This window comes from Crocuta crocuta, unplaced genomic scaffold, assembly GCF_008692635.1.
Source record: "Crocuta crocuta isolate KB4526 unplaced genomic scaffold, BGI_CrCroc_1.0 scaffold3, whole genome shotgun sequence".
Taxonomy (NCBI): Eukaryota; Metazoa; Chordata; class Mammalia; order Carnivora; family Hyaenidae; genus Crocuta; species Crocuta crocuta.
Window position 1 is genome coordinate 4,668,286 of NW_027529934.1, and position 24,231 is coordinate 4,692,516.

Below are 24,231 nucleotides of genomic sequence, written 5' to 3' on the forward strand. Positions count from 1 at the left end.
GAGGGAGAGAGAGAATCCCAAGCAGGCTCTGCTGTCAGCACAAAGCCTGATGCAGGGTTTGATCCCATGAGCTGTGAGATCATGACCTAAGCTGAAATAAGTCAGATGCTCAACTGACTGAGCCACCCAGGTTACCCAAACCCTCTGTTTAAAGTCCAGTGATAAGAAGATTGTTTATCTTAATTACCCACACATCCTTTTCTCCACCTCCAGAGCTGTTTTTACTGAGCTAAATTTACGATGATACTGGTCCACAGTTATCTAGTTTTGAGGATGAGAGCTGGTCTTTTATTTTTCCCATGGCCAAACTACTAATTACAATAACATGGTATTAACTGGATTTAGTGATTCCTCTAAAGTCCCTCCTGCCTTTAAAATCTTTCTAATACTTCACGTACACTGGCAGAAATCTAAACTCCAAATGTACCAGCACTCAAATAAATTTACACATAGGGGCACCTGGGTGACTCAGTTGGTTAAGCGTCCAACTTTGGCTCAGGTCACGATCTCGCGATTCGCAAGTTTGAGTGTCACATCAGGCTCTGTGCTGACAGCTCAGAGCCTGGAGCCTGCTTTGGATTCTGTGTGTGTGTGTGTCTCTCTCTCTCTACCCCTCCCTTGCTTGCACTCTGTGTCTCTCAAAAATAAATTTAAAAAATTAAAAAGAAATTAAATTTACACGTTTCTTAAGCAAAAAGTAGTTTCAGAAACAAAAGCAACAAGTTTCTTCACGTCTAAAATACTACCAGGCAGCTTCTTCCAGCTTTTCAAAACCAAAGTTCTCACAATGCATTATTCTGAGAATTATCCATCAGTCATGTTTTATAACCAAAGAAGGGGACAGTATATCTTAAAAAATTCTGTAAATGCTTGGGTAAGATAGTCACTCCCTAATAGAGGGTAATGGTTCACAAAATTCAGATATCGAAAGCTACAGCAATTGCTTAATTTTGCAAAAACAGAAACAGGCCCAGTGAAACGGGGTGACTCAACCAAGGCCACGTGGCTTGTCAGGGGCTGGTCCCGTTACACAGCCATCGCTGCATCGACTTGACAAGGAAACTTGAGATGCTGGAGAGAATCAATTTAATTAATACAATGCACACTGGGTCTTGCTAATCTCAAATGAGAAAATTAATTCATCAAACAAACCTTCTGCTGGCACGTTTGGGCAAGGAGAGATGAGTGGAATCCCAAGACCACAGAGAATGAATCACACGCCTGACAAGCCCAGCGCTTACCCTCTCGTCCATGGGTACTCGGGTAGCATCCGCTCGGCTCTCTTCCCGCCCCGAGACCCGGGCCACTGAGAGTCCATTCAACGCTGCCAACATGAGCGGCCGCTTCTGGGCCTCCAGGCTTGCCATCTTCTGCTTCTCTAGATTCTTGCGGCAAGAAAAGGCATGTTCTCATTGTTTATAGTATGAGTAGAAAGCTGGAATTGTTCTAATCTCCCCAAATCTGTAACTCCCCAGCCAAGGAATGCAGACAATCACCATTAGTAGGGCACATTCAAACACAGCCTTCCCATTATTCCCACTGGGCCTGAAGAAGCCAGTTCCTCTGGGATTCCTTTTAGCTTTTATCTAAAAATGGATGAATGAATGAACAAACAAACGAGTAAGAGCAAAGACCTCATTCGAATACCCCTGGCCATTTGGCAAAAAGGCGCAAAACAGAGTACAAGCAAGACACTTCAGGAAGGTAAGGGCTGAAGGAAGACAGGACAAGGGAATGAGAAACAGTTTCATAAAAAGTCCAATCTGATCACAATGATGGACCTTTTACACAGACTAAATGATTAAAAACGTATAAACATTTTTGTTGCCTTGTTAAGAAATCCAGATGTATAAACCGTGAAGGGAAACCTTCCCAAATTTCCATTCTGAGAAGCTGAGATGGAGAATGTCAATCCTGTAGTAAAGCTCTGGTCCCTGGGAAATCACCCCCCGACTCGCCAACACCGAAGTCTGTGGTCATCTACCAGGATCCATGAGGCATAACCCTTCACGCTGCATCCAGAGGGACCAAAGGAATGGGCACCATGTCTCTCAATGACCACGATGGGACATTACTGGACGTGACTCTGCTGTGGGAGAATGTGGATTTGGGGGCGGGTGCGCCACGCAGGGAAAAGGCTGGATGTTAACATGTGGCCCTTGTTTGTGGGGTTTTGATTTCCTCTCCATTCTCACCTGCGCCAATACTCTGAAACGGGGACCAGTCAAGGTTCCCGCTGTTAGGTGTCCTGCCGTGGTTCCTTGCACCCTCTGAGCTGACCGAGGTGCAAAAGAAATCTCTCTGTCCTCAGACAAGCCAGGCAGAGCATTCCCCAAAACAACTGCGTCTTAGAAGACAGAAGGAGAAAGGGACTTCCTAAGGCACACACGCGGAGGAGTCAAGATTCTGATCCTAACAGAAGTGGAACCACTTTGCAGATTCCTTTGGCTTCCCCAGGGGAAGGGATCATCATCCCCTTGGTTTCTTTTCAGGGCTTTAGGTAATTTCGTTTCTTAGTTTCTCATCTATCAATCTGCTCCCCAGAGAGGCGTGGCGATGGAGTCATGGGGCGGCACAGGGCAGATTACCCTAAGTGTGGGGGGACCGGCTGGCATTACAAGCCTACGTGTGTCCCGTGAGCCCCTCAATGCCACCTGTGGTCAGAAGGGAGTGATGGCTGTCACTAAGATGCTTCATTCAGTGACAGGGTCGACCCATCAAACTAAAGGAGCATCTCAGAAGAAGATGAACTGTGGCAAATGAGGGAAGTGTCGATTGACCTTCAGCCAAGGGGCTGGCCCCGGTTTCTCAATCCCAGAAGATTCTGAAGATTTCAGATTTAAATCTGGGGGGTTTGCTTGTTTGCTTGCTTATCAGCCTGTTTTTGTGAGAAATACTCCCCTCCCTCTTCCTCCACGTTAACTCCTTTCACGGGAATGTTTCCCTCTGCAAAATTCTCAGAAAAACAATCATTTTGGAAAAAATGTCTCCTGGGTCCTCCAGATAATCCCACTGCTTCCTTCCCACCTGCACCCTCAGATGCCACTCACTGGGCCTAAGGCAAAAAGTAACTAACTTGTCTTTGTCAGGAAAAGATTACTAGGGCCCTGGTGGGAACAGAAACCCCAGTGATAAACCACTTCTCTGAGTTCCTTCTCACTTGTTACCAGAGATAACAAGTCACTCAAAACTCTGATTTGGCCTTTTCTCTTTCCTGGCACCTGCTTTCAGGCTCAGGCACTACAAACACTGAAATGTCCCCAAGGCAGCAGAAGGGGCCAGAAGGAGAAGCCATCACTGCAACAGGCCTGAATCATCCATCAAATAGATGAGTGGCTCCAACATCTCGGGGAGCCGCCCGCAGGGCACATTCTCACCATACCTGCCCCGCTCCGGTTCCCATTTGGTCAAATTTTCTCACTCTTTTCTTATCCTAGAGAGGCCTGGACAGCCTTCTCCATCCTTATCCATTCCTAACAAGCCAGGCAAAAGCTGCCTATGGTGGGGAGGGCAGAGGAGGATCTGAGATGTGGGAAGGGCATGGGGGGACGGGTTCTTCACTACAAAGCAGATGGCAAACCGTCCCAACCTTCAGAGGCACTGGCACCATCGCCATCTCGCTGGCACATTGCTCCCTGAAGAACCTCCTAGTCCTTCTCTAAGGTCAAGACATCAGACAAGGGTAGCAGGCCCCGAGCTTCTGAGCACATATAATAATAATAATAATAATAATAATAAATGAAGGGGAGAGTGAAGTAGGGATGGGGTAACAATGATCCTGAACTACAGCAAAGGGGTGGAATCAGCTACTCGCTATTATCCATATGGATGGGGTGGGGAACACGGGGGAAACACAGTGGAAACCCCGTTGCTTCTTTGTGAAGCTGTACGCAGGGAGCCAAGGCCACGGGTCTGGATACAGGGCTCTGTTGAACCCAGGCGACAAGAGATGAGGATGAAGATGACCGACGGGAGGCTACGGGACCACGCGGCTGGCGACACACGTCAAGTGGGCAGGGGAAACAGCGAAGCCGGATGCCTGGGCTGACAGGCTTATGAGCTGTGGTCAAGGGGCCTGCGGCCAAGATGTGCTGAAAATCTGTTTCTACCCAAGCATGACTTTTTCCAAGCTGGGAAAGGTCTCCCCGTGGCGCCACCCTCGCGTTTCATTCCATCCGCCAGCCCGACAGTTATGTTGGCCGGGGAGTCATAAGTACATCTTTTATGACTTTCCTCTACAGTTGCAAGAAGTGGAAAAAGTTAACGCCTGCACCAGATCCTTAGCGCTGGCTCCACTAGTGGCCAAAACAGTGCTGCCGGGAATGTTCTGAAAGTTGTGTGAAGTAATAAAGGTGCTGTGGTTTAGAGTCCTGAACCCACAAATGTGCCCTCTTTAAAACTGTGGGCCCTTGACTGTTCTCTTCAGCTTGATTACCACTGTGGTGCAGGGAGACTTGTAAAAGGAAGGGAGTCTAAGAACTCCCAACAGAGCAAATTTTCACTTAGAGCTGTTCTGGAGTGGCTGAGTGGCAGCGACCCGACGGCAGAGACGGGGTGCCCACAGGGGAGGAGTCAACCAGGGCATGACTCATTGTAATAAAATGAAATGATTTTTATTTTTTTTTTATTTTTTGAGGTTGTGACATGTCCAGAACAAGCAGGAATGGCATTCTGAAATAGGTTTTAAAGTAGCAACTACAATCTAGCAATGTTCTCATTAGCAGGAGCGAATTCGCTTTGCTGTTCTGTGTGTGCAGCTGTTACCTACACACTCTGGCAACTTACTCGGCCCCCCCAGCTGGTACACATCCTGAATAAGAGTTACTTATGTCTGATGTCAGGCATCTTCAAATATTATAGGTGTGTTTATATGTGTGTTCCCACGCGTGTGTGTGAATTTTGATAGAATGAGCTTAATGGGGAACCGAAGCTCAATGGTGGACTTCCAAGTTTACTATAAACATCTACTGAAAGAAAATCTGAAAACACAGTTGCACACATCACGGTCCGCTCAATGTCGGGGGGCCATCCTGACAGGCACCCACACAAAGCTGTGTTCTGAAGGGATGTTGCTTTTCTACTATCAAATTGGGGGGGAAATGCTTCCCCGTAAAAAACTGAACAAGAGACATGGGAAGGAGAGCTCCTAGCTGCTCACACAGCAGGAAGTTTGACCCCGAATAACAGCCCGATACCGGCCTAGAGGCTGATCCGACAGCCAACCTGCAGCATCCTAACCCCATTACGGCGCCTTGTGCCATGTGTACCAATTAGAAGCCATGAATGAAAACGGAAGATTTAGCTGAAGGGGTAAAAAACCAAGGTTCTGTGAAATAAAATACTACCTGTTTAAATGCCAACTAACTGTCTAGCTCCCTAACAGATGCCCTGAATAAGCCTTGCACCTTCTTCAGAGACTAGAGCACTTGTGCTTTTATACTTGAAACAGAGGGTCATGGAGAAGGAGCAGAGAGGCTGCGGGGAGGTGGCTGTGTGTTTACGCGTCCCCTGAACACTGCCGTGGAGAGGGGGACACTTACCCTGATGGCCATCTCTCTCTCTACGATGCTGTCTTCCAGGGAGAACATCTCAGACACCGGTCTCTCCTTCACAGGCTCTTTTTTGACCCGTTCCTTCACGCTTGTCAGGTCGGGTTCGGAGATGGACGGACCGAGGGAAGGCCCAGCCACGGCCAGCTGGTCAGCCCGGGAAACGCTGACGGCCTTGGCCGGCCCGTGCCTCAGGACCCTGGCCCTGGCGGCGGCAGGAGCCAGGCTGACCTGGCCTTGCCTCAGGGCCCCGTTGCTGACGCTCTTCCTTGGGCCGGGGTATTCGGGCGGGGGCTTGTTTGGGATTCGGGCCAAGGCTGCCTGCAGCTGGGCACTGTATCCCAGCTTCTCCCGCAGCGTGGGGATCTGGGGCACCGATCCCGGGGCCTCCTCCTCCTCCTCCTCACTCTCGCTGCTGTGGATCAGCATGGTGGCATCCGAGAGAGTCTTCTGGTGGTGGTAATGGGGCAGCTGGTGAGCCTCGTGGCTCCCCGGCCCCTCCTCAGGCGGCCCCTGCTCGCGGAGTGTGTTTCGGCGAGCCATGGGGATGTTGAGAGACTTCAAGGTCATGGCCTCCATGCCGCGCACCATGCTGCTCATCACCTCCAGGCTGTGGCGCTTATTCGCCGCGCCATGGTGCTTGGTGGCCGTGAGGGGCTCGCTCACCTCCTGGAGAGACTGGTGCACCACGGGGGAGCTGTCCTCCTGGAAGGTCTTCACCGAGAGCTGCACCTTGCGGGTCACCAGGTCAGGGCTACTACCGCTGACGTACTTGTGACGGTGGCTCGCGAGGTCTGGGGTGCTGGTGGCAGGGCGCGGCCGAGGGTAGGGGGGCGGTGGCCGGAAGAGATAGTTTTTGAGCATATGGGCCGCGCTGTAGTTCTGGGTACCCTGGAGCTGCATGTTGGCCAGCTCGGGGGTGCTCACTGTGTGCGAGATGGCACTCGCCCCCGGCTTGCTCGGCACCATGTTATTCTTTGGGTTCATCTGGTCAGACGGGCTGACGAGTTTGTTACTGTAGCCTCCCTGCGGCCCGTAAGGGACCGTGTAGGGGGGCCTCTCCCGCATCTCGGGCTGGCTGTACACCAGATCCTCCGGTTGGTTGTAGGCATGCGTGTTGATGATACTGAGGTTCCGCAGAGACTGGCTCTGGCTGTCGGCGTGCACGGTCCCCCTCTTCATCTGCCGCATGACTGTCTCATAATCGGGGGTCGGCCGGTAGGATGGCACGATGATGGCACTATGCCGGTGGCTAGGGATGTAGTCAGCCCGCATGATGTCGCTCCCGGGGATACTGAGGTTGGAGGACACAGGGGAAGCCTGTATGAAACTCTGGGAGCAGCTGAGGGAGTTGACGCTGTGCATGCTACACACGCTGCCGTTGGTGACAGTGCCGTTTAAGTAATTTAAGTCCAGGCTGTTGTGAGAGTTGCAATACAAAGCTTCCTCGTTGCCATGGAAAATGCTGTCTACAAGAAACCAAACAAGGGCACATGAACATCTACATCATCCTGCTACAATCAAGTTCATCTTCACACTCACAGGCGTGATTTTCAGGAGTCATTAAAAGTGAGATCCTATGGTCTCCCACCTACATAGTCTATGGAAAAAACTGATAACTTGTGGGCAAGATGCCAACATACAGAAACAACACCAGAAAGCATACTGAGAAGACAAAGTCAATCTAACCAAAGAAAGCTAGGCACATTTGAAATAGTTATCACCTGGGTAAGTTCTCCATTTGCCAAGAACTCTGAAATCAGGCCCCAGCAATGGCCCTCATGTTGGGTAAACCTGTCTTCTTGTCCAGGCTCCAGCAAAAGGACTGGAAAGTCAACTTTAATAGGGCAACAGATTTGAAGTTACTGACACCTGGAGCTTATGTTCCTGACAGCAATGGAAAAGGTCCCCTGCCCTGGGGAACTGCTGAGCATGCATAAAGACACAAGCCCAGTGATGCAGGCAGGATGTCAGCATGCACAGCTAGGTGGTTCTGACCAGCAACCAACGGAGGGCAAAATCAGAACCGCGAGTTCTTTTAGCCACTGCCTAAAACTCTCCTCTAGAACTGGCCTCATTACTGAGGTCAATTCACATTAAAATTAATAGTTTAAGGAGGTTCCTAAAGAGATAAAGACTAGATTGCTGAAATCAGCCCCATACCAGGTATCCATGGTTCCCTTTAACACACACACACACACACACACACACACACACACACCCTTAGGAAGGCACCCTCTTGCCCAAACACTTTCTAGTGAGCAAAGACCATCATTTTCACACTATGGATTTAAGCATGAGCAAAGTAGAGGAAGACCGCGCAGAAAGGCAAAAGATAAAACCAAAACCCACCAACCAGAAAAGGTGACTGAAAACACTCAGTTGCCTGAAGAGGAGTGTGTGCTCACATCGCAGGTGAGAACTGTGCTCACAGACCAGATGAGATGAGATAGGCAAGAAAAACTAGCAAAACACAGGGACAAAGGTGTGCCACCTCTCCATCCCTAGTGGGCTCTGGGGCTTTCCCACAGAAGCAGGGTGACTTTGCTCATCTACTTAGAAAAAACAGTATTTTATTAAATAGTCTTGACTATCTTAGTTTCCATACTCACACTCTGACAGTACAGAGATTCTAAACAGCCAGGCTATGGTGACACAGAAACTCATTATCCATTTAGCATACTGCCAACACCCAAGTTTAATATCATTCCTTTTTTGAGATGCGGTTAGTGTAATGATGAAGGGCACTGAAGGGCCCTTGAAGGGCACTCAAGAGTCATGATTCCATTTTTCACCTTCAAGTTCCTCCAATACCTTTTCTGCGTCCCACTTTCTGTTTCTGTAAAATGGAAACAGTAACAGTACCTATCGTATGGGTTTATTTTGAAGATTAAACGAAACAATACGGTGCAAGGGCTTAGCACAGTGCTTAGGGAGAGGAATTGCTCTATAAATGGTAATTATTATTAGAATCATTATTCTTAGGATGGATTTTCTCACACATTTGGCATGGGAGTGTTCTGGGAGAAAAAGAGGAATAAAAAACAGATTCCATTTGCTTTGAGGCAAGAACCAGTGCACAGAGAAATGGCAGGCAATAGTTAAAAAGAGGAGTTGAGATTATTTGTGCCTTTCTTTTAAGTATTCTGGATGCCTATTTTCTCTGTATTCTCTAGTTTCTGACACTGGCCGCGAGGGTGGAGAGTATTCCATGGGGCTCACTGTCCCTCCCTCTTCTCCAAGCCCACTTACCAGAGGGAGGAGAAAAGGAACTTGCTCCCTGCCTTCTCTCAACTCCCTTGGCAGCCAAGTCTGGAAACATTTTTCTCTCGGGGACAAACGACATTCTATGCCTTTCACAAATCGAAACTGCTGCCTGATGCCATGCAGACAACGACAAAGTTAAAACAAAAGTATCACTATTGTCTAAGAAATAAAAACTCTTCTTCACTGTTGACAGGTACTCGACTTTTCGTCTCAAGAAGGGAAAACGGCAAGCCACGGTTACCTTGTGAGGTGTGTGTTTCCGAGTAGTGTTCACCACACTGGACGTGCATGGGAGGCAAGATGTACGGCTGCTGTCGGGGCTGAAACAGAGAACACAGCACAGGTGGGAAGGCCGGGCCACAAAAGGCCGCGGACTCCCCCAGGGCCCCAGCCCAGGCACTCGACAGCCCATCATTCACCCACGTCTGCAGGGAAGCACACTGTGGCCACTCGGTCGGTCCGCCCTTGACTCATCCCTCTCTGACTCATCTGTACCCCCAACTCATCACTAAGTTTAGGACTGGAGAAACAGAGGGAAGTAAGGAAGCTGGTTCAAGGTGAGAAAGGTGACGAAGCTATAATTAATATTTAGTCTTTTTCCTGACATGCTTGCAAAACTCCCAATATCTTTTTATTTTATTTTATTTTATTTTTTTAAATTTTTTTAATGTTTTATTTATTTCTAGGAGAGAGAGACAGCGTGAGCAGGGGAGGGTCAGAGAGAGAGGGAGTCACAGACTGAAACAGGCTCCAGGCTCTGAGCTGGCAGTCAGCACAGAGCCCGACGCGGGGCCCGAACCCACGAACCGCGAGATCATGACCTGAGCGAAAGTCGGACGCTTAACCGACTAAGCCACCCAGGGGCCCCTCCCAAAGTCTTTTTAAAAGGATTTAACTCAGAACATGTACATTCATTACATTCTAGCTAAGAAATAATGACAATCAGGGGAAACTCTGCTTCATTCTAATCAATATCGGCTGCACCTATGACCCTAGTGTACACATCAACCCCCAAGAGGGACAGGGGTGGTGTTAAACGGGGTCCAGTTGCAAATCTATATAAAAATGTGAAAGGTGATCCGCAACAATACGCGTGTGGTTGTCAAGATGGTTATGGCCCCTCCCCTTGCAGAACCCAATGTGGAAAAGTCTTGCAGGGAATCCTTCAGGGGAAAATCTTTTCCAAGAGACTCCTTAAAGATGGTTATTTAGAACCAACCCGAATAACGTCTAGCTGAGAATAAAACTTTCAGAGGTGAAAAAAAAAAAGCTCAGATCGGTTCAGTATTTGGTGGGCCAACAAAGGAAATATGATTGGTCGCTTATGTGAGCCACAGCAAATCATTGAGCCTGAGTACAGCTCAGCTTCCTGTCAAGTGAATCGGGCCTCTTCCCTCCCCCTAGCACCAACAGTATTTATTTTATTTAGATACTGGGATTCCAAGTGACAGCTTCTTTGAGGAAAAAGTTTTGATTCTTAAAAAAAAATCTTTAAAACACTTTAAGCCTGTAAACCACCAAATAGGGTATGTTATATCTCCATTTGATTATTTTGAAATTAGCCTCATAGATACTGGTTTAAATGTTACTGCTTTAGGAGAGGCTGAGATCAAGCCAAAACACCCAAAGCCAGCAGGGGTCAGTCACACTGTCTCAGTGTCCCTCAATAGAGGGACAAGGACTTGGCAAAATTTGAAGCAGGGCAAATAACTCATCTGCCATTTCCTCCGCCACAAATAATGCTTAAGCATCAAAAGGGCACATAAAGAAGGTAATAAAGATAAGGGATCCAAAAATTAAAAAGTCAAGAAAGAAGAAATAGGGAATTGAAATTAATCTAAGAAAGGAGTTCATGGTACCAAGGAAAGGTGCTGTATCAGCTTTTCTAAATATTCCCTTTGGCTGTTCTCCCCTCCCTCTTTGGCTGGTTTATGAATTGCAATTTTAAAATATCTTTCCTTTTCTTGTAATACATAATTCAACTCACTTTTTTCAGTGTAGGACAGCCAGGTTTGAGGCTTAAAACAAAAAAATAGAACCAGTGGGGAGGGATTCATGGGAAGTAATAGAAATGCACAGTAAGGTAAAGTTGGCTCACTGCCTTCTCTTGCTCTAGTTTAAAAAAAAATCCAATGAAGCAAGTGACTTTACGAATTGGTTTAAGTACACAGCGAAGGACAAGAATAGCTAATCCTCCAAATACCATTTCAGGGTATTATTTATTCCGTCTCTTTATATTATGTGTATCTATCTATCCATGAAATTATATATAATATAATGCACATTATTCTATTTCTTTCCAGACTTGCTAATATAGAAACAAGTAGATGCCATAACATAGGCAGCAGAAGGGCAAGAGAAAAGAGCAGTCCTGGTTCTCAGCAAGGAGGCCAAAAAGAGACCATGTCACTCCTCCCAGGGGACTCCTGGTAATACGGTTTTACCCTAAGGGTAAAAGGAAGGGAGAAGCCTTGAACTTGGCTTCCTGCAGACTGTCTTCATCCAGATAAAATAGGAAAACCTCTTTATCTTCTCCAGATAATTAGGATGAGATCAAATCGCAAGACAGCTTTAACATACTTTGCTTCCATGGTGTTTCATGAACGTAAGTGAAAAATCATCTCCCTAATGAAGACATGTGGAGTCTAAAGAAAAAATAATATTCAAAAGGAGAAGGATAAAGACACCAGTGCCATGGACAAATCTATCGAGGCCACAAGGGAAAAGCCCAACATGACCCTCTATCCTCTAGATCTCCAAGGCAAGGGCCACTTGTGAGATTTAATGCATGACATCGAGATTAATAATATTCATGCGGGTACTCAGGAATGTGATGACATAATGTCCAGCTCTAGAATTCTAAGAGTTCACTGTCTATGCCTTTTCCAGACCAAAAAAAAAAAGTCCTCAAAACTTTCCTTTTGAAAAACAAGTTCAAGATGCTCTATAGGTATACCCTGTGTATGAAGGAAAATTCAATTTTATTCTATCAACTCAAAGGAAATGTTCACCTAGAAAATTTTAAAGGTCACATGTTTATTTGGATTTTGTGTCAGACATGATAACCCAAAATCTAAGAATTATGACTTAAAACAAGTAGATACTTTAAAAGAAGCCAACTTTCCTGCATCTTTCTATGCTATTATCCTAAAGTAATCCTCAAAATAAAACACACCATAAGACAGAACATAAGTATTGAAATTAGAGTTGTGTTTCCCTATTCAGAAGATGAAACAGGGGCGCCTGGGTGGCTTAGTCGGTTGGGTGTCCGACTTTCACTTGGGTCATGATCTCGTGGTTCATGGGTTCGAGCCCCGCATCGGGCTCTGTGCTGACTGCCAGCTCAGAGCCTGAAGCCTATTTCAGAGTCTGCGTCTCCCTCTCTCTCTGACCCTCCCCTGCTCACGCTGTCTCTCTCTCTCTCTCCTAGAAATAAAAATATTTAAAAAAAAAAAAGAAACATTTTTTAAAAAATGAAAAAAGTAAATGTTAGAAAAGTAGATCAACTCAGTAGATAGATCGATTTTGTTGGTCTTTACATTAGAAGATGTATAATTAATCTTCCCCACCAAATACCCTAACATGAGACCATCAACTCAACTCATTCAATTTGGTTCATTCAAAAAGTAATTTCTGACCAGTTTATTAAGAACTATCTATGGTGACGAATATGAAAGAATTTGTGGAGCTTGTGACTGAAGATGTGTGTGTACATAACAACCAGAAAGAGTGATAAAACCACAAATGAGCAAATGGGCAAACACACACAAGAGGCTGCACGCTGAAGAAGCATGGTCTCATCAGCCTTAAGACTTATTCTTAAGGAGTGAACCTTGAGCCACACTTCAAGAAATGATGGCCGTGGATGAGCACATGGATGTCCCACATGATGGGGCATCAATGAAACATGAATGTTCATCACAATTGCCTGGCTTGACTGATGCTCTTCTGTGTTTTTATCTGATCTCACCTGGTCATGATGCCCTAGTCATGTTTCAATTTAGCAACACAAGGACATTCCACCCCCCAACTATCAGACCATTTGATTCCTGAAGACTTTCTACATACCAGAGAGGATCGGCTCCAAGTGGGCTGGCGTCTGATGGGGGGTGGAGAATTTGACTGTCTACAGGAAAAATTAAAAAAATGAGAAGAGTCATTATATTTATTAGACATATGATGATCAGACAGACTGACAAGACGGGGGTAACGGGGGAAATAGACAAGAAAGCTAAGTAATTCACAGCGAAATGTAAACATGTATTTCTGAATGGAGAGGCTATGAAAATTTTTGATTTCTTTTCTTATCCTTTTATTTTCAAAATGTTTAGAGCACATGATTATTAGATATTAAGTTTTACAGAAGAATTTCTTATTTTCAAAGAAATATCATAAAAGAAATGAGCAAGACTGAAAAACATCACTATTATTACATGGGTTTTTAAAAACTATATTCTTTGTATCTTTGTGTATGTGTAAAATCTTTCATAATGAAAAAGAGCAAAAGAAAAATATATTTGTTAAAATGCTGCCAAATTATCTAATCAGATTCTTTCCAGACTGAGAAGTGATGTGAATTTTTTTTAATGTAGAGATAAAAATGTGTGGGGAATATTGGGCGCCTGGGTGGCTCAGTCGGTTGAGCATCCGACTTTGGCTCAGGTCATGATCTCAACGGTTCGTAAGTTTGAACTTCACGTTGGGCTCTATGCTGACAGCTCAGAGCCTGGAGCCTGCTTCCGATTCTGTGTCTCCCTGTCTCTCTGCCCCTTCCCCGCTCATGCTCCGTCTCACCCAAAAATCAATAAACTTAAAAAAAAAAAAAATGTGTGGAGGCTGAGTATTAAGAAATTCTTGAGCACTGAAATCAAAGGTGTCATTGAGAAATGGGTCTCAAATTCCAGAGTGATATTTTCCCTAGTCCTCAGTGAATTCATAAAAATGCAAAAACAAACAAAAAACCCAGGTCATGTAGAGTTTTCCATCAAGCTAGAATTCTTCAATTTAAAGCATTCTCCTTAGTCTGGTATTTCACCTTTCCTATGTTTTTTAGTGATAAAACACCTTTTCTTTCATGAAGTGATGGAAACAGTAATGCTGAATATTTTTTTTTAACTGGCCAAATAGATTATTAGACTTAAGGTTAAATACTCTTCCCACACCCTGCAATTTTTCTCTTTAAATCAAGAAATATGGAAGCACTCTCTAGAGTTCTATGGGAAGATGACAAGCAGTAGCTCTGTGAGCAAAATGAAATGAAAATCAATGATAGTCTTTTCGCGGTCAGGGTGTGGAAACCTCTGGAGAAGGACGCTGTTAAAAAAACACTAGTTTCATAAAACTCCAGGGGGTTATCCCAGGCCTTAAGCTCTGCAGTCTGTGCTGAGATCCTGAAAGTACGCACAGAATTTACTGTGTATATGGTGCGCATATGCATGTGTACACACCTTTGACTATGTATATGAGCTGCGTGTGTGTGTGTGTGTGTGTGTGTGTGTGTGTACATCTTAGAGAGCCTAGATAAGACATAAGGAACATCCCCTATGTGGTTAGGAACAGGAAAAGAATGGTTATAACAGAAGTAGAAAGGAAGACATGATTTCCTCAGTTTTCAGGCTTATGTGGGATGCTCACTAGTATTTGTAGATCACCAAAGAAATAAAAATACTCCGAAAATTTACAAGAAATCCACTTGCGGAGAAACGGTCAAACCAGAAGATCACAGTGGAATTCACTTCTTAAAACGGTCAGATTTTGATCTGCCCTCCAGAAGTCAACCATTGAATTCTTGTTAAAGTCAAAGACACACCCCCACAGATCAAAGGCAACGGCAGAACAGATGCACAGAAGTGATCTATAAGGAATCTGTTGAAAAGCACGGCACATGCGTGTGTGCGCATGCGTGTGTACGCATGCACGCGTGCCTGCGCATGCCCATACAGTTACGGCTGTTTGATTTGCCACTTTCTGATCACTGCCCTTCTGATTTACATTTGCAAACTTTGCTGGCAGGCCTAGTACTATCAACTACTCTTTCAGACTCCAACAGTGACCAATTGCAACGACTGGTTTGAAAGAGCCTCCATCGTGTAGAGAAGAAAGTCTGTCGGGACCTGAGGCTCCAGTTCTAAAGCAGCCACAATTTTCAGCAGGAACTGCTCTGGGACAATAGTCTCACCCTCTTGGATGTGTCCACTGGGGGGACGGAAAGGCAGCTCCTCTCTTGCATTTATAGCCCCGAATTCTTTGAAACACAATTAAGCACCTAGGGCGCCCCAACTGCTGAACGTACTCTGCTGAGGAACACCTTTTGATGGCAACCAAAATAAAGGCGATGATAGCGTGAGGCCCAGCTACTCTCTATCCAAGGTCAGGTCACATCTAAGTTCCCGTATTGGACTCCCTTTATCGTCTTTATTTCCAAATTAAATTGAAAAAACACACATGGATTCGTGACATCTATTAGCGTCTTCCAAGTCTTCCTCTAATTACCCTGGCCTCCCATTTACAGGTAGATGACATGACCCCGAAGCGCACGCAGGGTTAGCCAACTGTGTAAGAGAAACAGAGCTGAGGATGACAGAAGCTTCTTTTCTTTCAAGTTGGCTTGCTACTCCGTTACACACTTCTGAACATACTCCGCACCTGACACGGAGGGGCACCCTGGCAAATTGGGAGCCGCCGGCTCCTCCAAACTCATGGCAGAGGATGGAAAGGCGCTAATATGGGCCGACCCGCCTAGGTAGGCAAGCACTCACAGTCAATTTGTGAATTATTTTCTCTCCAGGCACATGCACTGCGCCAGACCGTCTTCGTCATTAAAGTTCTTTCCCTCCTGCCTGGATTCAGCTTACCCCTTTAGCTCCCGCGAGGAAGGAGGGAAAGAGTGAAGGGCAAATGCAATCTACAGCACCCCCAAAGCGCACGTATTTAATCTGGCCAAGCCCTCCAGTGAGAAGGTGGACAGAATGCTTACTTACTCAGTGCAGATTTTGTTTTGTTTGTAAAACTTGTGCCGTGTAGCAAACAACCGAGAGATGTACTTGGCATTTTCAAGATCATCCTTGGAAAAGAAGAGGTAGAGGAAAAATAAATAAATAAATAAAACATCGGTTCGACGTGTTTATAACACGTCTCCCTAGGATTCTCCTGAACAGGGCCACATCCTTTGTGCTGTCAGGTCAAACACAAGAGAGCCCCCTGAGCAGCAAAGCAGTGTGCTGAAATTCTGTAGCAGGCAGGGCTGGGAAGCCCACCCAAGGACGGCAGACAATCTGTTAAAGACTCCTCCATACTCAAGGCCCTGGGCTGACACCATGATCTGGTGTGTCTTCACACAATTCCAAACTAAAGGTGCATGGACAGGGGGCTCTCCCCAGAAGGGAGATCACTCAGTTTACTTCACATTAGGCTTGGGCTGTGTGGCTGTGGGAAGAAAATCCAGGTCAGCCAGCAAAAGAAAATGCGGTGCAACGAAATCGGGGGGTTACTGCATGCGGGCTGTAACTTGAGCGCTGTGGCACACGGCACGGCAGACAACGTGATCCACCCCAAATGCAGCAGGCGGAGGAACCAAAATCCCCGAGTCCAAGCTCAGCTTAAAAACCTGGCGTCCTGAACAGGAAATCACCACCGCTACCCGGAAATGAGTAATGACAGCACTGGGCGAGGGGTGGACAGTTAATGGATTCAAGAGAACATTTATTCTCTCACGATGCAGAGAGCAAAGAAAGGATACTGCGAGCTGAGAGGTCACACAACAAGCTGTCTGTGGGACCCTGCCCCCGTCTTTCCGTTGTGCTTACCGTGTGAAAGAGGGCTGTCTCTTCTTTGTTGAGCAGTTCCACCAGGATAGTCGACTTGTTGTGTGAGATATTCCCGATGTCATTCCACCTGGTCAAAAGAAATGCAGCCGGGTTGGCCAGTGATGTCCCATGCAGCTATGAATTAGCATATGAGGGTCACCTACTACTGGTGAGTCTCATTTTACCAATGATGATGTAACTATAGTCTTAAAAAGCTAAATGTTCCTTCTCTCCAAGCAAAAAAGTAAAGAAAACACAACATGGGTCAACTTAAATAGCTAAGGATACTGTATAAAGTATGTCGGGATACTGCTGTTGAGAAGGTGCACCTTCCTTTAGGACTAGTTATGAGGACAGTGTGGAAGGAACGTCTGCCTTGTTTTTCACATTGCCAAACTGCAAAGCACTTCACATGATCCCTGCTCTTAAACATGGAGGAAGGAGCATGTTATTTCGAAGTCATGTGTTTCTAGGAATCTAGGCCAAAGAATCCACACGGATTCTGTGTTGCCGCGTAGGCTACAGACTACGCCACCAAGAGAAAGTGCCCGGGGAAGGTAAGCTACAGTTTCCCATTCTACCTGGAGCCTCATAGCCATCTCTTACTACTGTCTACCTTCACTGTGCCCCAATCTAGAACTCCTTCTTAAGGCCAACCTTACACTGCCCTATCCTCTGCCCAGATGATTCCTTTAAGACTCAGCTCTCTTCCTTGGCCCCAACCACTCCTCGCCTGCGTATAGCCCCCTATCGGTCACCACGTGGTATTACAACTGTTTACCTCTGCGACTAGACCCGGAGCTAAGCTAAACTAGACCAAAGACACCGTGTCTAGAGATTCTGCTTCCTTCGTGGCTGTATTCCAAGCACAAGGCAAGTTCCTGGCATTCAACATGCAGTAAATGTTTGCTGAAGGAATTAAAAGTAGTAATATCACCTCCCATCTGTGTAGAGTATGGTTTCTTTATCAACTCTCTGAGGTAGACAAGGCGGCTGTTTTTGTTCCTACTTTAGAGACGAGACAATTTAGGCACAAACGAGTACATGACTTAGCCACGCTCACTCTGCTCCCTGGGGATGCATGAGTTCTATCCCTGGGGCCTCCAGGCTTTCCTCCAGTCTCCTCTCCATGACTCCAGTACCAACTGTGTTTACATACATCTGCTGGGGCCGTACTCTCTATAGGCGATCAGCACAGCTGTCTGCTCACTTATAAGTCCATGAGATTTCGTCTCCACGGACTCAGAGCTGCACGCTCCTCAGTGAAAGTCTCTAGCGGTAAGAGATATTTGGTTTCCTCAGGCTCTATTCCTTCAAATCCACTGCCCAAACTCTGGATCCGCTCCTCAGTCCACAATACGAGCTCGCCTAGGGGCGTCATCACCATGACACTATGGGAGGAATAAGTTCCCATCCTGGTGGGGGTTCAAGATAAGGCCTGAAGGATGAGGTCTGGAAGCAGTTCCTGAGGAACTGAACCAGGCCTATGAGTGGCTTCTCATCAGCAAAGTTCCAAACTGCTATTTTCTTCTATTCAACCTCCATAGCTGGAATGCAGGGCTTGTCTAGTTCTCTAGGCTCGAGGAGAAAATGAAGCACTGATTCAGCTATGAAGGATGGTGTGGGCCAGAATGCCTGGGTGGCATCTTGTAACTAGAGATTCTGCTTCCTTCGTGGCTGCATTCCAAAATTCATAGTTACAACTCTGCACAGCTTAGGTATTCCACTTGAGCAATTTGTAATTTATTGTAGGTATATGGGGTTGACTGAGTATGTCCAGAAGTCAAAAACTTTATTCTGCAGCCACAGAGATCTTTCCTCTACTTCTGCTGGATAATGCCCCCATTCACAGAGCAAAAAAAAATTAATAAATAAACAAAAGAAATGGAAGGGTGGGGACCCAGCAGGGAAAAGAGCCAATTAGGAAGCTTTTGGTGGGAAAATATTTGCAAAATGACCCAGATCAGCTGCTGATCCAGAGAGTACACAGCTGGGCCAGATCCACTTCCAGAAGGTGGACTTTGCTTTGCATCTAGGAGCGGTCTTTGATAATCTGACCCAGGTGCCCAGCTATGACTAACAAATGCATGAACGGGAAAGCTCTTCTTCAACAACTGACCATATTGCCCTTGTAAATGAAAGCAAGCATGTGGCTTTTGAGATCACTGACACTATGGTAGCAACTTCGGGTGCCAACACAAGCAAGCTCACGGACACGTGACCCAAGGAGACGTGTCGCCAAGTCCCTATACTGGTTCTCTCACGTTAAATGGAGAAGAGGGTTTAAAACACAAAATGAGGGGCGCCTGCGTGGCTCAGCTGGTTAAGCGTCCAACTTCGGCTCAGGTCATGATCTAGAGGTTTGTGAATTTGAGCCCTGTGTTGGGCTCTGTGCTGACAGCTCAGCACCTGGAGCCTGCTTCAGATTCTCATTCTCTCTCTCTCTCTCTCTCTCTCTCTGCCCCTTCCCTGCTGTGCTCCCCCTCTCTAAAATAAATAAGCATTAAAAAAAATTCTAAAATGCCAAATAATAAAAAAGTACCCAAAATCTTTTAATTCATGATAACAAATCCAATGCTTTTCAGAATGCACTTTCATAAATATTTATTTAATATAAAAATTAGTCCTCACTCTTCTAGCACACGTGGTGAGGCAGAGGGTGAGAGAAAATGGAAAGAAGCCAATCCAGACTGAATGACTGGCCGGGGATAATCCTGGCCGAGGCAGCCAGCAGGACTGACGGGACGGCCTCCTTCCAGCCAGCCTCACAGCGTGGCTCCGCCGGGCCAGAGCACCTTTCCTGGACTCAGGTGAACAGACAACGCTGCCCCCACCCTCCACCCCCACCCAGGCCTCCAGGAAAAGTGAGATGTGTTTCTCCATAAGCGCTCAAATCGCACAGAGAGAGGGCTGATCTCTGAGTTGAGAAAAGCTCGATTCTGATCCACAGTCTGGCTCTTAACTCATTCGGGTAACTGTCCTACAGAGCAGGGTTTTCTGGAGTCCCTCAAGGGGAAAAAGACAAAAGGAAAAAGACTCGAATGAGACTACCTGTGTATTACCGCTTGTCTTCCAATTCGGTTTCTCACGAAAATCCCCATAAAGAAAATGCCCAGCTGCACACAGTTTCCATGATTGTCCTGCATGAGAGCAAGTGGGGGGGGGGGGGGGAAACCAATCACTGGCAGCGCTGAGCGCTTGGGCCACAGCCCACCCGTGGGGGCCACACCCCATTTCCTGCCCACCAATGAATGAATCACAGACACCATCCGGACCATAGGCAACGTGGTCCTGAAGGGACCCACCCCCCTGCACATCCTAGTGAACTATATACATAAATATGTATTTTTTTCTTTTAACTGAATTCGTCCCAACACATTTCCTGTCCAAGAGAGATTTTTTAGGATTTTCTCAGATTTCTTGGCACTTACGATCTTATCTTTCATGAACATCTATTAATACCTTTTTTACTTTGGTTTTCTTGTAAATCAAAATTACACATGTACGCAGTTTGATTACGTAGGCGTATCACACACGTGTGATTACATACGGCCGCAGGCTGAAGAACTGAGTATATCCCTTGGGGCCTGTGAGAAGCAGCCCGCAGCAGATTTGGTCCCACCATCTCCTCTCCCTACGGACATCAACTTCCACTACCACATGCCCTGGTGTTGGTCTATTTGCATCCACTGTGCTGTCTTTGATTTAGAACCTCGTGTTCCTCCGTGCTGGGGTACTTTCTCCACTTTCTAGCCTCATTTCCTCCGTTTGCTCCTGGGAAGTCCCATTATTCAGATGTTGGACATCCTGCGCTGGCTTTCTAATTTTATCTCCCACCTCCCACATTCCGAACTTCACTTTTTGGTGAGATTTTCTTATTTTTATCTGGCAACCTATTACATTTTCCATTTCTGATATCACATTTTTAATTTCTGAGAGTTCTTTTCTCTCTCTCTCTCTTTTTTTTTAATTTTCTGAACCTTCCCCTTTGAAAAGCAATCTATTCCCTGAAGGACATAATATACTGGAGACTCAGAGGATGGTATTTTTGGGCAGGGAGCCCTTCACCCTGCAGTCTCTATGTCTTCCAGGTTGCTTCATTCTGTCTGCGCTGGCCTCAGTCATTCCCGCAAGGGCACCTTGTGGGGTGATGCTGGGCCACAGAGTCATGGTGCAGAGTTGGATGCTGAGCGCTGACTGGGAGCTTCCTGAGCACACGCCTTCCTGCAGGCGTGAGGACCGCAGAGCTGTTGGGCAATCTGCCGGGCCTTGGGCCGAGGAAGCCCAGATGACTGATCTCCACATCTGGTCTCCTGATCCCATCAGATGTTTCCGACCTCCTGCCTGGGAGAGCCTGACCACTGTCAGCGTGCTTGGGAGCAGAGTGGGCACAAGGCTCACCACCGGGGGAATAAACCGTCCCTCAGCCCCCTGCTTGTCCTTGGAGATGCCCTCTTTGTGGCCTGAGCAGAGAGGCGTGCACGACCAGACATGGGATGATAAAAGAAAATGTCTGCATTCCTCAGAACCCCTATCTCGCATAAGACACACGGACGACAGTGTCCAGTCGCAGGGACCTCTCCCCAGCCCACCTGCCGAAGCACACCTTAGAACAGGGCTCTTGTAACAGGTACAGAGCGAGGGCAAGACAGCTGTTGGACGCAAAGCAGAGGAAGGGTTGGGAGAGGGTCTAGAGGGAAGGAAAGGAAGTGCCTTGGGCGTCAGGAGCAGTTACAAGCTAAGTGACACTGCAGAAAAACCCATGTGGGAAAAGCAGTCAGGAGAAGTGGAGAGGGGAAGGAAAAGAATCCTGCAGACAGCCTTCCGGTGCACAACACCAGTAGATCAATTGGTGCCACAGGCTGGTGGGGATGAGGCCGCAGCAGGAGCAGTTCACCAGGGCCTGGCAATGGAACAAACATAGGACAGATGCCCAGACACCGTGTGGGTCAAAACTCAGGGGCTTGGTGTCCCACTCCGGTAAGGATCGAGGCTCTAGACACAAGCACCCTCTCTGTGTCCATGCGCTTAGACAACATGGGGAGCTCACGGGGCAATGCCCGCCTGTGCACATGGAGGGGGAGAGGCAGACCTGTCAGGAAGTGGACTGGAATGCCTCTGACCTTGAAAAACGTTGAGGAACCACTGGTGGAAAAGCCCACACTACATGGAAACATTCTTCCCTAAGATATAGCCATAGCAGGCTTGTCTACTTTACTTGGGGCTCTATCGCTGCTCGGTCTGCCCCTGCACACCCTCCTGTCTTTTTTGCATATCTCAGAGCTGACCATGGCCCCTCCCATCACCCATGTCCCTGGGCATCACATGGTCTGTAGGTGGTCGCCTTAGTCATGAACAGACACGTGGGGAAACAGAAGGCACCCAGCTAAGTCACACACACGGGCTGTGAGTCAGCAGTGCCTGTCTGCCCACTCAGACCAAGGTAGACAGTACCCCCCTTGTGCTCTTCCCACGAAAGAACATACCAGAAAGTGCATCGGGGACAGGCACAGCAGATTTCAACATGATCTCCACTGCCCCTGTTTCCCACAGCCCAGAATGACCAAAAACAACAGAATAAGTGAACACAACAACGAAACCCCGGACTTCCTGGGGCTGGGAAGTCAGTTTTCTGGAAGTGGAGAAAAGTTTACCCTGATTTTTCAACAGCCCAAAATATCATGACTATATATGGGCGGCTGAAATGTAAGTGGGATGCAGATGGCTTCATAAGGCATTATTGCAAGGAAAATGGATTACAACCCTATGAAGGGTGGCCATTAGAGAAGCAAAAGAAAATTAAACAAATCTAAAAAAGAACCATTTAGCCCTCTCCACAAGCTGCGGCCACCCTGCTCGTTCTACTTGATGCACATGGGCAGTTCTCATTAAGGCAAATTGCAAGCAAGCAGCAGAGAGGAACAGAACACTTATAAAACAGCCAGCGGAGCCAGTTTAGAATGAAATGTTTGTGCTAAAATTGCACCATCTCCCAAACTGTGGAAATGTGCCAGTTGCTTTAAGGTTTGTGACAAAGCTCTGTCTTCTGCAGAGTGGGTCAGTGGAGAGAAGAAAACGAGTGTGGAGTATGGGCTCCGCTCCATAAATGACCATGCACCGTGACCCGCCCCCCCCAACCACACCCACTTCAGGATGGGGATCTGTTGCAAAGGACGTGATGTGCTGTAACAGTTTCCTGGGCACAGCTTCCAGAAAACACCAAAGGGGCTGGAAACCCACAATGGAGGCTCTCCAGAACTCAAGAAAGAAAGTGTGCTTGCATACAGGAAAGGTTTCTCTCTGCCTCCCAAGCAATGATTCCTGTGTCAGCTCAAAGAAGAGAGAGAGAGAGGCAGCGAGTAAAGAATATTCCTGGGTGGGGTCTTCATACTAATGCACAGCTGACAAGAGCTGCTTTCCTGTCGCAAAACTGGAGGTGACCGCGTATCTTCCCAGGGCTGGTGGGTGGATGGGCTGTGTTTGGTACTCACTCAGACGGTTGTCTTACGAACAAGCTATTCTGCCCACGACCAGGGAAAACTTCAAAATCTCTTAGTTAAGAAGAAGTGTTTGCTTTACCTAAAGTAAACAGGACAAGTTGTCTAATGCCCTGTGGCGATAAGGAAGCCAGGTCGTTCTGGCCTGTGGCCTATCACTCTTTTCCAATCGCCAGGGACGTTCGGAGAAAGCTGAAGGAGGTACAGGCCAGGGTGCATTACCTTCACGGGGAAGATCTCCTGTCCAAATCCATCCAAACGTTCCACCTCGTTGATGTACATGAGCTCAGCCTCTGAGGGCAGAATTCCACTAAAATTCAAACAGCATCAAAGAAGGAAATGATTAAGAGCGACAGAGGCAGTGGAGATCCTACACTCCTGATGGCAAATTCCAGAGCTGTGGTTCAGCTCTAGTTCTGGGAAGAGTGATCATCACCCAACTGTGAGGACATGGTACATTACTAAGGAATTTGTTAACATATTCCCCACCAGCCTTCACTCAACGGGGAAGAATAAGAGGAAGGTATTTAATTAAGAGCCTCAGCCCTATAAACACTAATTATTTCAGACATCCCTATGAATAATGCTGTGACTGCTTTAAAAAAAAAGTTATTTTTCTCCCACCTGGGGGAAAAAAATCTCCACTATTAAGAAACCAGGAAAAAGCTTATGAGGATGCTATTTTGGCAGCTGAGTGGCCAAAAGGAGAGGGAGCCTGGGACCCCTGCACAGGTCCTCTGAGGTCGGAAGGGAAGCTGTTTCCCATTGGTCCCAGAGAGCTCCACATAGCCCTGCTAACAAGCTCTCAGTGCCTCCTCCAGTCTTGCTCCTCTCCCTCTTGACCTTCCCATCCAAAGCAGTTCTTGTAGGTCTTCACACTTAGCTCAAGCAGCCCCGGGCTCCCCAGCTCTGGCAACAGAGATTTAGGAAGGTCAGAGAGAAGACTTCTGCTGGCTAACAGCTTCACATCTATGTGGGCTGGTGTGAAAGAAGAAAAGGAAAGAAGAAAGGGAGAGAAAGAAAAAAGAAGAAGAGGAGAAAGGGGAGGGAGGGCAAGCACAGTTTTGGAATCTATACACGCCTCTGGAAACGGGCAGAACCATGTGCAGGAAG

The 24,231-nt window shown here is 46.9% G+C and overlaps 1 protein-coding gene across 2 annotated transcripts in view; it reads right to left on the reverse strand.

The window, feature by feature from the left end:
- Positions 1 to 24,231, reverse strand: part of PTPN14 (protein tyrosine phosphatase non-receptor type 14) — a 102,811-nt gene that overhangs the window by 17,018 nt on the left and 61,562 nt on the right. For both annotated transcript variants that reach the window (XM_077763209.1, XM_077763210.1), the window contains exons 6-13: positions 23,341 to 23,428; positions 19,673 to 19,761; positions 16,622 to 16,709; positions 15,797 to 15,879; positions 12,885 to 12,942; positions 9,058 to 9,136; positions 5,541 to 7,018; positions 1,242 to 1,385 (exon numbers count right to left, since the gene is read on the reverse strand). In XM_077763209.1, the coding sequence (XP_077619335.1) occupies positions 1,242 to 1,385; positions 5,541 to 7,018; positions 9,058 to 9,136; positions 12,885 to 12,942; positions 15,797 to 15,879; positions 16,622 to 16,709; positions 19,673 to 19,761; positions 23,341 to 23,428 (2,107 nt within the window). The remainder of the gene's footprint in view (positions 1 to 1,241; positions 1,386 to 5,540; positions 7,019 to 9,057; positions 9,137 to 12,884; positions 12,943 to 15,796; positions 15,880 to 16,621; positions 16,710 to 19,672; positions 19,762 to 23,340; positions 23,429 to 24,231) is intronic.